This window comes from Engystomops pustulosus, chromosome 2 (genome assembly GCF_040894005.1).
Source record: "Engystomops pustulosus chromosome 2, aEngPut4.maternal, whole genome shotgun sequence".
Classification (NCBI taxonomy): domain Eukaryota; kingdom Metazoa; phylum Chordata; class Amphibia; order Anura; family Leptodactylidae; genus Engystomops; species Engystomops pustulosus.
The window spans coordinates 221,086,166-221,102,184 of NC_092412.1; the positions used below are offsets into that span (position 1 = coordinate 221,086,166).

Consider the following 16,019-nt stretch of genomic DNA (forward strand, 5'->3'; position numbering starts at 1 on the left):
TCTGGGGAGAACCAAGACATTAAAATATAAAAACTGCAGTTTGTGGGATACTTTTTATTTGTTTAAAAACAAACAGACATCAAAAAGTATACTGGCTGTAAAAATTGTACATTTTCATTTTAGAAATACTTACTAAATTGTACATTGTTTTTTCTTCTGTATTTTACAAGGCATCCATAAGAAATATAAACCATTTGTCACCGGGTATAACTTTTTTTTTTTAAATTTTGTATGAACAGACACATTTTTTTTAATTTTTAAAACTAGACGCATAGTTAAAACTCTAGACCCAGAAACCAGTCTCTATTTTTCCACTGGAATTCACAGACCAAGTAAACATCTTCTCACAAATATATAAAAATAAAATACTTGCTTCGGTGGCGGTGGGGAGGTTGTGAGTCTGCCGAGGACTATGATGTGAGCTCTGCTGGGATAGTCTATTTACTCTTTATGGTCAACATCAGTATTAGATCTTGGAAAGGTCAACAACAGGTTTTTGTGGGCAAAATCTACATTTTAGTATGTTTTTAAGAAATTATTTGATGTATTTTGTGAGATTTTTTTTATATATCAATCATGTAGCAAGTCATGTTTTAATGTTTTTATATAGAATTCTGTGAATATTCAATCTTCCATATCCATCACACTGACCATAACCCCCCTTTATTTGGGCACTTAGAAGAGCAAGACATCAATTTATTGAAGGATAACATATATTACCTTGGTATTCATTATATTGCAGATGCTGCAAAACAGTTGCAATGATATTTTTAGTGAGCAGTCTTGAGGTTGAAGTTGCAGTTTTTGAAAGAAGTTTTAGACATTTTCCAGCTGATACATGAACACACAGGACAGGTGTGAGTTTTTGCAGTAACTACACACAGATAAGATATAATGGAAAGACTTGCGTCTGCTCTGTGTGTTCAACCAATCCTGGTTGGCTCAAAACACCTTAAGGAAATAATTGAGCTAATTGAGGTATGAACTGGCCTTTAGTGGAATGACCCAGTCCAGCTATACAGTTAACTTGGATGAAGATTGACTTGGGTCCTACTGTCAAATAAACTTCACCCAAGGTAACTGTATAGCTGAATGAGGTCATTCCACTAAAGGCCAGTTCATAGCTCAATTATTTCCTTCAGATGTTTTGAGCCAACTAGGAATGGTTGAACACTCAGAGCAGATGCAAGTCTTTCCATTACGTGTAATCTCTGTGTAGTTGCTGTAAAAACTTGCACCTGTTCTGTGTGTCCCTCCACTCCTGGTTTTGGCTCAAAGTAACTGAAGATCTAATGAAGATTTAAACTGAACTTATCCAAAAAAATAAGGCTTCTAGCTATGTAGAAGACATATAGAGGTCACATCAAAGCTCTATTGGGAAACTATGTTTTTTTTATTTAGTTTTTTACTAAGATTGAAATTGGTTGAATAGGTATTTTATTGACCTGTAACTCCATTCAAGTGGGTGACCAACGAATTGGGTTCTTACGATCATCTGAAGTCCTTGAGGTTGGTCCCGTGATTATCCCAAAAACTAATGTCATGAGTCTCCCTATTTGAATTGCACAAGTGCTCATCTCTGATGTACACCCTAAAGAGAATACAAGAGCAGAGCTTCAGTAGATCATTTTACCTAGAAAGGTAAATAAACGTTTTCTGGATTATTCTGATATCTAGAGTAGACGGATTAGAAGGTGAATTGATGTTAATTCTGACTGCATTTGCTTACTGTGCGAGTCTTATGTGTCTGCAGTCAAAATGCTTTATAACTCAATATAATTAATATTAATGAGTCTGTTGGCATGCATAGAACATGTAGAGGCTGACATTCCCACCAGATAGGTGTCCTTGATGGTGCTTACATCAAGTGAATGCAAAGCATGATAAGTAAGAATTACTATTAACAAGATCACATTGCACGTATAACCCTAAGGCTCACAATATCAACACAGAATGAAACCTGTCAAACAAGTGCAGTCCCTGTAGCTTTGTGCGTGTGTTTGATTCCTAATACTTTGACATTTCTGATAATCTGGTTCTGGGCGTGAGACCGACCATAGAGACCCTGAGCCATCATAGGAAAGTGTGCCACCAAGTCCCATGTGTACCAAAGTTTCATCTTACTTGTAAAGTTTCATCTTACTTGTATGGGACTGCCAGAGTATTGCAATTGGCTCTAATAGAGGGTTTACACATGCTTTGCTTTATCCAGTTGGGGGCTCTAAGACCACTGTATTACAAAAGTGGTGGTAGCAGAGGTTAAATCCTTGGCAATCTCATGGTTAATCTAAATCTAATAGAGTCCTGAAAGTGCTGAACCCCTTAATGTGCAGCTGAACAGAGAGAAGGAATAGTGGCCCTATGACGCTGTGCCATTGTAGTAGTTTGATATCCTGGTATTCATACAGAGCATCACATTATATTCCAAGCTGCAGACTCACAACTCCCCGTATAAGAACACAGAATAGTGGGTATAGAAATCTTGACGCCAATCACCTGGAAATATAGAGATATAACATGCCACACACTAAAACAAGAATACTTTGGTCAAGCAATAAGATATCTTTTCCAGTACCAAACACGTAGGCGGACATATCATCAACACTGTAGACTGAAGTAGCTGTTTTATTTTGCTTAGAAGATGCCATGTGGGTAATACTATGGCAGAGAAGTCCCTTACATACAGAATACAAAACTGGTGTTCAAAGATCTCATTGAGGGTGCTGGGTTACCATCAGGTGAGCTTCAAGGTTCATACATGGAATATGCCTGGAATGCTATGTACACAAACATATCTATAGGGTAGTGTTTAACCAATAAATGGTAAAGAAGTGACCATTTTGAACTCTGGTCGGTTTATATGGATATACCCTTTTCCATCTCTATATACAATTTTGAAAGTGAACCTGTCATCCATGTGCTGTTATTATCAGGGGACAGATTGCTATAGACAAAGTACAGTATATGTCAAATATGTTTTTTTTTTTTTTTTTAAGTCTGTGTTATATGGTGTTTGAAATAAAGTATGTAAAACTTTACCTGGCTCCCTGCCAGATACCTCAGCTCAGAGTCCCATAGAGTAAAATTTAAATGACAATTTCTGTCTGCTCTGTAATATATTCACTGCTCTCCTGCTCCACTACCCCCTAAAATGCCAGAGGGAGAGATTGTCTCCAGTGAGTCAGGGGGTGGGGCAGGAGCCAGGAGAGCAGTGAATATATTATAGAGCAGACTGAAGTTGCCATTTGAAATTTTGCTTTCTGGGACTTGGCTGAGGCATCTGGCAGGGGGCGAGGTAAAGTTTTACACACTCTTTTTTTCAAACACCATATAACACAGACATTTTTTATCAACATCTTTTCCATATACTGTACTTTGTCTATAGAAACCTGTCCCCTGATAAAAAAAAAATAGCCCTCTGTAACCTGTCCCGCCTATGTCCCGCGTTGGGGTCAATCTGATCCGTGCCCCTCTTTGTTTACAGAGGCACAGAAGCGGCGCACATGGAGATTCTGTCCGGCTCCTCCCATTCGTCCCTTTCTCTCAGCATTGTAAGTGCTGGGAGATGGTGTCGGATGGGAGCTTCCGGCCAGCCAAAAGCTCCCTGTTCGCCCTTGTAATCAATTCAGCGCACAGATCAGATGGACAGTGTCGCGAGGTAAGTACAAGTTTATTATTTTTAAATATCCCGTTGCAGCCTGGCGTTTAATTATTAGTTAACTCGGATAACCCCTTTAAAATAAACATTAATATTCCCCATTCAATTTTAATGCTATAAAAAGCATATAGTTGCCCTGTTTGCCCAAGACTATACATATTATATATCAAAACAAGCATCACACACTAGGGAATTAATTTATAATTGTAATTTTGAGTTAATTTAAAAGCTGAAAAAAATATATACTATACATTACAAATAATTATATATTTCGCTCCGGTTTTGTAACTTTAACCCACCCAAAAAAAAATAAAAATGAAAAAAGGTACTTTAACTTTTTTTATTTTTACGAAGGAAAACTTTTACGTATTGCACAAAAAAAGAAGCTGTGGCCCTTAAACCAATAAGTATGAAATTCTATGGTCAGTAACGTCCTTTAAAGCCTTGTCAGAATGGGATTAAAGGGAATTTTAAAAATTCTATATTCTCTAAATTTATAGGAGAGGCATAGATTTCTGATAATGCTGTAAAATCATAGAAACGGTTATAATTGCCCCCTGAGAGTGATTTTTTAGAATGCACATTTTTTCTTTAAGTGTTTTGTGAGGTGGAATGGAGAATATAAAGGAAGAACTGAACTGCCGCCCCCCCCCCCCTCCTTCCCTGACTAGACCAGCTTATGCCATAAATTATGTGTGTGGAAACCCCCTCTAAAGTGAGAACAGATTCTTATATTTCGTCCCAATGGCCTTTTTCAAACTGAAAAAAAACGTACTTCCTTATGTAAACTTACATGGTGCGTTGCTTACAAGAGACCTAACATGTAATTTAATATATTCGCTGGTTCATGTTTAGTAGACATCCTGTAGATGGCAGTATTGGCGCACTGAAAGTCATGTTTTTTTTGAGCGTAGACCAGAATGTGATTAGAGTAGATACAGATAGGCTGCAGAATCTTGGTATCTGATCTTAAATACAGTATTTGCCCTGTTGATTTATCAGTCGTGTTAAAGGGGTTTTCCATTCATAAGTATGTATTATCTTTTTTATGTTTAACTAAATTTCAGGGGGTTGACCGTTTTTATTAACTATAGATGAAAACAATTTTCAAAACCTTAAAAAAAAAAGCTAAATAAAATTTGGTCAACAAGTAGGCAGATTTTCTGGAGACACCTTGTCTTTAAGAACTAATTTAATGATATGGACCCCATGGGGCCATGAGCTCAACATAATATAATCTATTTAGGATTACATTAAGAAAATGATTGTGCCTATAACTAAAGTGATCAGTTATCCAAGATTTTTGGAACAACCTCCCTGTCGAGTTCCTTGGTACAGGCAGTCCCCGGGTTACATACAAGATAGGGTCTGTAGGTTTGTTCTTAAGTTGAATTTGTATGTAAGTCGGAACTGTATATTTTATCATTGTAATCCCCAGCCAGAACTTTTTTGGTCTCTGTGACAATTGGATTTTAAAAATGTTTGGTTGTCATAAGAACCAGGATTAACAATAAAGCTTCATTACAGACACCTGTGATAGCTGTTATAGCTGTTTATTGTAGCCTAGGACTAAAGTACAGTAAATTACCAAAATCCAGAGGTCCGTTTGTCACTAGGAGTCGTATGTAAGTCGAGTGTTCTTAAGTAGGGGATCGCCTGTATTGCGCCTAGTAGAACGTTTTCTCTTCTCTTGTCCTTTCACTAATCATGTGGTTAATTGGGAAACTTAAACTATTCAAATTTATATTTTTGAACATTAAGTTGTAGAATTTATTCCATTCCTGCCTAAAACTTTCGCACAGTATTGTACCAATTAATCAATTTAATTGTCATCCTTATGAAAAGCAGTATGGTTTGAAAAATAACTTGGTATGAATTTTGTTATTCCCATTGTGTATAAAGCTCATAATGTATGTTCATAATCTACCCCTCCGTTAAGATATCCACGTGATTTTTGGCTTTTGAGTTAAATATAACAATCCCGATGTATAACCATCTCCTGTTGGTAACCCAGCAAACTAAGTGCATTATTGCAGATTAAAAAACAAAAAAGTTACATAATTCAAGTTGTGGCTTCAGCCATGCTCTATATGAAACGTTTAACAGCTCTACCTTTTATATAGATAACATATCTAACAGAACATAGCCAACCAAACAACTATTAAAGAGAAAGCATATACAGATCACCAACTGCTGTAATAGCTTTGACTAAAAATATCACGGAAGGGTTTACGAAACTTGTAATTATATACACACACGCTGCCTCTGCCGAGAAGGATCGGTATATGCCCTGTGCAGAATTCAATGTGGTTTCCCAACATTACAAAAAGAGGTTTCCTGGTCCCTTTAAAACAATGACCTTCTATTTAGAGAAGGTCGGTTTGGTCTACAAAATAGGTATTAACCTTGTCTTGGTCTTTATAATTGCTACCCTGCACGTACTCGTTCCATACAAGAGGCACTAGGAGGTTTAGTGGTTAATGAATGAAAATCAAGTCTTACAAGAGGTAATGCTGAGTATTTAGAGTGATATCTACAGAGAACCTACCATTAGTACTACACCACTGATGTGAATCATGACGTTAACTACTGTTTTCATCGAACACAAGTGAAAACCTGCCAGATTCTAGTGCACTTTAATAAAATGACTCAGTATTGGTTATATTTAACAAGGCAAAGCTGGACACTACGCTGTTTCTTCGAGGAGTCGCTTAGAACAAAAGTCATAGTAGATGATAATCTCCTGAAGTGCAACATCGGTTATAATATTCAAGGCCATATTTCCGGAGGCTAAGACAAAATATTGCCCAGCTGTCCAAAAATTGACAAAATGCATAATTATTGGGATTCTGGAACAGAACAAAGCAAAATGTGTGTTCTTTTTGCTAGGATTGCTCAACTTGTGGGCCCTAGTGCAAAGTTTTTTAACAAATGCCCCCTATCTAGCCCATCCATTTATAGTAGTAATGTCTTGGGACAAACGTATACATGATAGCTTTACCCCTCCGATAGCTGTTTCTTCTAAAGATATTGAATGGGTTTTCTGAATATAATAAGTTAATATGTATAGTTCATATCTGGTAGATCATTGGTGGTCCATCCGCTGGCACTTCCGATAATTGCATAACAGAGATCCCATGGGCAATATTACCTCCTGCCAAAAGACCAAACCATAGAGCAGTGATGGGTGCCCAAACTTCAACCAAAAGCCACTTATTTATTGCATAGTGCCAGCGCAGCAATTTAAGCAGTAATTTATTTCTCCTTGTTCTTTGACAACTTTCAATCGTTCAGCCTCCTAAGGACACCAACGCAGTTGAAAGGAGGAGGGCAAATGCGCCTATCATTGTAGGAAGATTCTATAGGAAGATTCTTTGAGTCCTGTCTAGTGAACTTCATGCTGGAGTGATAGCCTGGGTGCCCACAGAGAGGGCTCCGAGTGCCGCCTCTGGCACTAGTGCCATAGGTTCGCCACCACTGCACTAGCTTTTCCCAAAGTGCCGACACTGCAATTTAGGCAGTAACAAACTAATTGCTACCAGAATCTTTGAGCTCCAATCCGATCCTGTCCACACCTTCTCACTCTTCGGACAGTACCAAGCAACACAGGATAGGTCACTTTAAAATAGCAGGGCACTACTTGGACTGCCTGAGACTGCAGGAAGGTGCCATGTCAGGCAAACTCTGTGCCTGGGAGACAGCCGGTGTGCCCACAGAGAGGTCTCCGAGTGCCATCGCTGGCACCAGTGCCATAGGTTCACCACCACTGCTATAGAGAATACATCCTCAATCACCGCTCCATCCAACTACAGCCGGTAACAACCTCGTAGCTGCGGAGAAGAGGACATGTGGGAGTCTGAGTTGTTGGACTCCCTCTGATATTGTTATTATTCCATTCAGTGGATAGTAGTAATGCCCCTTTAAGCTAGATCCTATTATCAAGATATGGGGGTTCTATCTACTATACAGTATAATGTGCACATTGACCTACAGGAAGGAATCACAGCAAAGTTATAAGTAGTGCAAGTTACAGTAAAGACTTTGTGTTGTCTTTATGAAAATACAGCATTTTTACCTTGTAAGCATGTAAGTAATCCCCATGTAATGGTTGCCTGCAGAGACTATTGTTTTAAAGGGTTTTTCCAACCATGTCCTGGTGATAATAAATATACATTTACTTGGGCTGAATAGGTACATATAGCAGTATGAAACAACGTATTATTAAAACATGAACAAATCACATAAGATGCACCTGACACTGCGAGATCCATCCAGAATTTGGTGAAGGATGTCATTCAGAGTTTAAATCTGTCCTATCTACATGTAGACGTAGGCTCATATAGTCAAAACCATGGCACAATTGTTCTTTAAAACCTAGTGCAGGTGCACCATCTCCTGGGCATCATGCTCATCTAAGCCAGGGCAATAATAGAAGGCATTTTTCTAGTCAATCAGATAGAAAATTATAATAAAATTCACCAACTGCTCCCAATAAATTATGCCAGAAGATTATTTTGTCCAGAGTGTTTTAGTCCTTTCAGTTCAACCACAGAACAGCAAAACTAGGTTTACCCTGCCATCAAAGAAAGTTGGTCATTGAACATTGGCCTGATACATTAAAAAGAGTAAAAAAAAGCATGAAAGAGGCAATACTTACCCCACATCTCTCTTCTGCTGCTGCCCCACTTCCCTATCGGGTCCCTCTCGGGTCATTTTCTCTAGGAAATGCTATTCAGCCAATCACTGACGGAGGTGGGTCACCATTGTAGTCAGTGATTGCCTGAGTATTTTTTTCCAGTGTGTAAAAAGTAACTAGAAAGTAGACGTGAAATGGGGCCAGGAAAGCAATGGAATGTAATCATTGAGGTAAGTACTGCCTCTTAAGTTTTCAATCCAATTATGAGCCATCTGAATAAACAGTTCTGGAATAACATTTGGTCCACTGTTAAAAAAAATAACCTACAGTAAATCACAGTGTAAATCATATCGGAACATAAGATATTTGAGATGTATAGAGAGAGATTAAGCGACCTGCAAGTGCCTTTTGGCTCTCCTCAAGTAACACTATGCAAAATACCATTGACTTAGAGGGCATCACTCGGGCTTGATTTGGAAACATCTACAATTCTCATGACTAGTGAATCCCATTCACTAATCTTGTATAACATGAGTTATGTAATTTTTTATCTACTGAGGAATATATCTACTTATTCTGTGGGTTATTGGTATAAGAAGCCTTGGTTATGAGAGTTTATATCATTGGTCACTCTTTTATTGACTATATCTAATGTGTGCTTGTTCCCTGTACACACAAGTGAAACTTTTTGGTTCCTGAGCACCAAATTTAAGCAGATTTATGAACAATTGTTAATGAGCAAGTTCTAATACATTATTGATATATTCATTGGCTTATAATGCAAATGTGGTGACCATAAATGTGATTTGTTGTGTTTTTGATGTCCAAAACTTGGTTTAAGTGCTACAGGGTGAAGCAAAACAGTGTGCCACATCTTAAATGCATCGTATACTTTATATCAGAAAATACATTAAAATGTCCCAAAATCTTCCCAAAGCCTTCACTGAAGTGGTTAGCATAAGGAAAGGATCTTATTGGAAGCCACCACAGATCCATCATATTGCTGTTTGACGCTGCACAGCTTCTCTGCAATCCTACAAGGCCTACTTGCAATGTGCACTACAACCCATGGACATCTCTGAGTCTTTGTTATGGTGAGGGCTCAAATTTGTGACTCGCATTCCTCACCCAGGAGAGTGGGTTTAAATGTCGATCATGATCTTTATCAGACTCTGGTTGGCTCTGTGCTCGCTCTGGTTTGGGGTTTGTAGAGGGTGGTTCAGGCTGTTGAACAGACATAGTCCTTCGAAGGTGGTTCCTTTTCCTTAGAAATTCTGGTTGTGTGTGCAAACCAAAGCTACCCTTCCTCAGGATCATCCTGGAGTTGTTCTTTTTAGGGCGAGAATGGTGACCAAATTCCAAAGTAGCCAAATGTGCAGCATATCCGTCACTGATAAACTATAAAAGATAGAACATACATATGTTACCTTAGGGAGGTCTCTATCTGTTTGAGACTGTATTTTTTAAAGAAGTTAAACATCCCAAAAATATCTCCCTCAGCCATGAAGTCAATGTACTCTTTTAAATTAGTATAAGAGGCATCATGGATTAACTTGTAATTATTTGGAGTACATAGATATATAAGAAATGGGCTAACATGGTTACCTGACATTGATTCTGATACTTCTTAGCAGGACGTCCAACTATATAGATTTGAGATGAAGATAATCCGAGAACATTGTACACTGAAATATCTTTCATTGAACCGTAGGCAGCGCTGATTTTAATGTGACACTAAATTAAAAGGAAGATACATTGTAAAAATAGGAATTTAGGTATTTTAGAATTATTCATCTTTTTACTCTATTACACGTAATTGTGAGTTGAAGTTGTCCATAAACTTTGCCAAAATATATATTAGACTCTTGAAGGAAATCTACTGTACCATCACAATCAAGCATAGATAAGCCAGGGACACTTATTCATAGATCCAGGCACCGTGACTGTAATAATCTTCTTATATTTGTTATCCATGGCCTCCTTGCTGCTAAAATAATCTTTTAAAATTATGCTAATGTAAAGAACCACTATTTTTAAGTGTCAAGTTCTGCTTTGTAGCTAGTGATTGCACCCCTGATGTTGCCTCCCATCTTCTTGCGCTGCCTGAGGCAAGACGATCAACTCACCTTATGGCTGATGTTCCAGTGACCAACACTATGGTCCCATGCTCTATGGAGGCACTATTGTGGCTCTATTCAATACAGAAATCTAAAACATTAATTTACCTAATATTGTCATTTTATATTAAGTATTATCTTATCCACTTACCGAAGTGTGACATATTAGTACGTCACACGTCAGCTGTTGGTATATGGAGAGGCTCACGGGCTGAGCTCTCTTCATACAAGGTAACAACCTTCAGTAATAACCCTTCGAAAGCTACCGGCGACAGTAAAAAGCTGGCGGTGAGTGGGCACCGCCATGTTGGTGATGATGTCATGGGGAGCAACGATCTGTCTCTATCACAGCCTTGGGTCTTTGTAAGACCCATGGCTGTATGTTTTCTGCCCATCTGTTATAATATGCCAGTGGCACATTGTAATATATGGGCAGTAAAGTCACCTTATTTTATCATACTGTAGTATGGCAGTATGTGGTAGGATCAATCAGACAACCTAGGTTTAAAGTACCCTAGGGGGTCTGAAAAATAGTAAAAAATAAACTGTAAAAATCATAAACATGTTAGGCATCGGTGCATCCCAAAATGTCAGGTATATCAAAATATAATGTGGCTTATTTACTAAACGTCCCGCGGCTGCATTTCCGTTGGGTTTACCGAGATTTTCGGGGCATTTAGAAGGCGATTGTGTTGCACACGATCGGATTGTGTCGCAATTGCGCCGGCTTTCATGCAACACAAATCGGGGGGGGGGGGCGTAAGATGATACGACAGATTCGGACAAATCGCAGGATTCAACTTTAAAATTGTGTCGCAAGCCAAGCACTTACATGCACCGGGAAGAAGATGGTGAACTCCAGCAGACCTGAGCGGGGGAGCAACACATGCAGGATATCGGGCACACCATCTTAGTGAATAGCGCTAGACCCCCTGATCGTCGGACACTCCAGGCCTCATGAACCTCAGCCGGGTAAGTAAATGTGCCCCAATATATTTATTCATGGCGTTCAAACCCATAAAGGAAAATAGTGCCTAAAGTCGAATGTGCCACTTTTTTGACATTTTGCAACACATAAAAATGTAATAAAAAGAGATTGAAAGGTTTAACAGTCCTCAAAATGGTAGCATTGAAAACGTCATCTGATCTTACAAAAAATTACACTACACACAGTTGTGTACACCATAGTGTGAAAAAATTATTAGTGCCAGAACACGAAGAATTTTTTTTGTGACTGGAGGTTTTACTTTTTTGTAAATTTATCCCTGTGATCGTACTGATCCAAAGATTTTTGAAGGTGGGGAGTAAAAAATGTAGATACAAAAACAAAAAAGGGACCGGTCGTTAAGTGGTTAAAAGGGTTTTGCCACAAAAGAAAATTCTCACTTCTCAATCCCCTAGTGATGTTAACACAATAAAGATCATTTTAACCCCTTACTTTACAATGTTACTCAGTGGTATTGCTGTTTTAGCTCCTATCACTCACTAGGCTGCTCAGTGTAATATTCCAGGGTGTGGGAGGGGACTCTCTAAGCAGACACATTACTGTATTATCCATCTAGTTCTGTGGGGTGACAATGTAGTTAGATTATCATGGTACAGGTGTATATACATTTTCATCTGACTTCTGACACTGTACTAACACATTGAAAAATAGAAGGTGAGATGAGACAGATGAGAGATAAATGAGATACCTATTACACAAAGGCTAACAGACAGAGGCAGACAGAAAGAGGCAGTTTGTAGTTTGCAGCTTCTCTCTTCTTAGGATGTGTTGGCAGAAAGTGCTGAGTGTCTGTGAGCTCCGTGCAGGGGGCGTGGCTACATGCTCAGAGCAGAAAGACACAGAAACTCAGCAAGCACGGCCTCACACAGAAATCCAAGATGGCTGCCGACCCTAAAGTCAGAAGTTACAGGGTCGTGTCTAGGCGCAACTGAAATTGTGTACACTAGGACTTATAGAGACAGGTTGTGCTTATATCTGTGAAATGCTGTATTTTTGTTAATAACAGTGAATTAGAGAATGTGTTATTTTGTTATCCAGAGTATATAAAAGAAAATTGTCTTCATGGGAATACCCCTTTAAGTTTAACCGTCCTTCTGGTCCTTCTTTGCAAACAAATCTTTCCATCAGATAATTTCTGATAAATCCTCAGTTTGATGTATGATGTATAATTTGATTACAGAAATCCCTACCTCTTGCATGAGGTTTCGGAGAAATATTGTCTTCTGACGCAAGGGGTCATGTACCAGGCCATCAGAAAAAAAGATCATCCCTTGTGGGAAGTTGTGCTGGGATAACCAGGAAACTACTCGTTGCTTCTGCATGTCTGGACGGCCAGTGATGTATATTATCAGATAACCCAGATCTTGCCAGTGCCTGGAATTTAGAATAAAAGCATAAAAATGCTGATTAACAGTATTATATTATTTGTATTGTACAGTCACACAACGATTACGGGTGCTCGGAATCCCACCCCTTGTATCAAGTAAAAAAAAAGAAATATTGAGCATTCCTTGACAATTTAAAGGAAACCTACCATTTAGAATGGTCGGTGTAAGCTGTAAGTACTGAGCACCAGCTCAGGGTGAGCTGGTGCCGGTACTTACTTTCGTTAGTGTTATAAACTGCGGTATCACGGTTTTAACACTTTTTAAACATTAGAGCAGAAGGGGCTTCGGCGCTGCGCGCGACCGTGCGCGCGCAACATCTTCGCTATTTCCTATGTAAGCGCGCGCACGATCGTGCGCACGCAGCGCCGAAGCCTCTTCTGCTCTAAAGTTTAAAAAGTGTTAAAACCGCGATACCGTGGTTTATAACACTAACGGAAGTGAGTACCGGCACCAGCTCACCCTGACCTGGTGCTCGGTACTTACAGCTTACCCCTGCCATTCTAAATGGTAGGTTTCCTTTAAGATCTTAAACTTTGTATTCTCTGTCACTTTTGGTGAAGTTTTGGTTGCAGTGCTGCTTCTGTGGATCTTTGGAGCACTTCTAGATGCAAATGGGGTGACAAAACTGTGTTGGCTATTGGTCTTGTATTGTACATCTATGGAAAATACATTACCTGACAACATCCACTGCTCCTGCCCTTACTTTGGGATCACTACCCATGATAGACACACTAGCTGCAAAAGAGCCATCAATGCTGAAAACGACACACTCCATCCCTCGAGGAAGCACAGTGAGGTAACTCTGTGCACTGCTCTGATCTCCTCTGTAGACCAAGAAGAAAAAGACTAACCATTAATCAAATAAAAGTTATTTATATGGCAAAATATGAAAGTGCTCTACGGTCATATTATATAGGATGACCATAGCCTGGAAGAAGCCTAAGAGAAAATTAGACCATGACTTCCTATGGCTTCTGTTAAATAATATTAAAGTTAAGGATAGCTACATCTGTGTGATTACATACAGTCTGTACGGAAAGTATTAAGACCCCTTTATATTTTTTGCTATTTGTTTCATTGGTAAGATGAAAAAGTTCTTTTTTTATGCTTATTAATGTATGCTCTGCACCCCTTATTAACAGAAAGTTTTTAAAACCTGGATTTGGGGGTTCTCTGACTCTTCCTTGCAGATCCTCTCCAGTTCCCTCAGGTTGGGTGGTAAATGTTGGAGCAATTTTCAAGTTGGTGTAGATCAGGTCTCTGGCTGGGGAAGTCAGGGATGGTAACAGAGATGTTCTGAAGCCACTGCTTTGTTATTTTAGCTGTATGTTTAGGGTCATTGCCTTGTTGGAAGGTGAACCTTCATCCCAATCTGAGGTCCAGAGCATTCTGGAAGAGGTTTTCATCCAGGATATCTCTGTACTTGGACTCATTCATCTTTCCTTCAATTGTGAGCAGTTGTCCTGTCCCTGCAGCTGAACAACACCCCCCTAGCATGATGCTGCCACCACAATGTGTCACTGTTGGGATTGTATTTGGCAGGTGATGAGCAGGGCCTGGTTTTATCCACACTTACAATTAACGCCAAGTTCAATCTTTGTCTTATAAGACCAGAGAATCTTACTTTTCATAGTCTGGAAGTCCTTCATGTGTTTTTTGTGCAAACTGTATGCTGGCTTTCCTATGTCTTGCACTGAGTAAAGGCTTCACTCGACAGACTCTGCCATAAAGCCCTGACTGGTGGAGGGCTGCAGTAATAGTTAACTTTGTGGAATTTCTCCCATCTTTATATTGCATCTGGAGCTCAACCACAGTGATCTTTTGTTTTTTCTTTAACTTTCTCACCAAGGCTCTTCTCACTTAATTGATTACTTTCGCTGGATGGCCAGGTCGAGGAAGAGTTGTAATTGTCCCAAAACTTCTTCCATTTAAGGATTATGAAGGCCACTATGCTCTTAGAAACCTTGCGTCTGCAGATACTATTTTGTTACCCTGGGCAGATCTGTGCCTTGCCACAATTCTGTCTCCAAGCTCCTTGGGCAGTTCATTAGACATCATGATTCTCATGTGCTCCGACATGCACTGTGACCTGTAAGGTCTTATATAGACAAGTGTGTGCCTTTCCTAATCAAGTCCAATCAGTTTAATTAGTCCAACAAGGGATAGAACCATCTCAATTAGGATCAGAGGGAAATGGACAGCATGTGGGTCTGAATGTCACAGCAAAGGGTCTGACTAACTGATATTTCAGTTTTTCTTGTTTAATAAATAGTCAAAAATATCTACAGTGTACATTAATGAGTAAAAAGAGGACTTTTTTGATCTTACCAATTGGTTGCAATGAAACAAAGAGTGAAAAATGTAAAGGGGTTTGAATACTTTTGGTACCCAGCGGGGAAAAGAAAGGCGAGGGGGGCATTTTTTAATAAATAAATGCAGCAATTATGTGTCGCACCTTGAGGTGCTGTATATTACCTGGCAGTTTATTAGTTTTGATTAAACAGGATGATTACTAAAGATGCCGTACATCTGCATGACATGGCAATTATAGGTAATGGACTTCTTTGTACACATAAAGTCAATAAACATAGATCTTACTAAGTTCCTGTTATAAACATTGTTTTAATTGTCTGTTCTTTTGTATTGATCCTTTATTCTTATGCATTCAGTCTTAAATCTTGTTTGCAACTCTGTGCATTCATTCTTCTGCCTCCGGGGACACATCCTACTACTAGTAACTTCTAAAGGCTCACAGCTTTTAGATGTGTAATCCATCCTCCCAACATGAGAAGCAAAAAATCATTTTCCCCTTAAATACCGGGGTGAGCTGGTGCCGGAGCTGGTGCCGGAGCTTTTTTCGTTAGTGTTTTAAACCGCGGTATCGCGGTTTAAAACACTTTTTAAACTTTATAGCCGGCGCAGGCAGGTACGCGCTCGGCGCTTACCGTGCACGCGGCTACATAGGAAGTGAATGAGAGCCGTGCGCATGGTAAGCCCCTAGCGCATACCTCCCTGCGCCGGCTATAAAGTTTAAAAAGTGTTTTAAACCGTTATACCGCGGTTTAAAACACTAACGAAAATAAGCTCCGGCACCAGCTCACCCTGAGCTGGTGCCCGGTATTTCCATCAGAAACCTGCCACTACAAGTGGTAGGTTTCCTTTAAGTGTTCTGTGTAGTTTCATAGTTAGGGTTTGAGATCACTGTGATAAAAGC

General features: G+C 39.3%; 1 protein-coding gene across 2 annotated transcripts in view; it reads right to left on the reverse strand.

Annotated features, from left to right (window-relative positions):
- Nucleotides 1–225: 225 nt before the first annotated feature.
- The window catches only part of PITPNM3 (PITPNM family member 3), a 358,693-nt gene continuing 342,899 nt past the window's right edge, over nt 226–16,019 (reverse strand). For both annotated transcript variants that reach the window (XM_072138218.1, XM_072138217.1), the window contains exons 16-19: nt 13,480–13,629; nt 12,608–12,791; nt 9,900–10,028; nt 226–9,692 (exon numbers count right to left, since the gene is read on the reverse strand). In XM_072138218.1, coding sequence (XP_071994319.1) covers nt 9,384–9,692; nt 9,900–10,028; nt 12,608–12,791; nt 13,480–13,629 — 772 coding nt within the window. In that variant the 3' untranslated portion in view covers nt 226–9,383. The remainder of the gene's footprint in view (nt 9,693–9,899; nt 10,029–12,607; nt 12,792–13,479; nt 13,630–16,019) is intronic.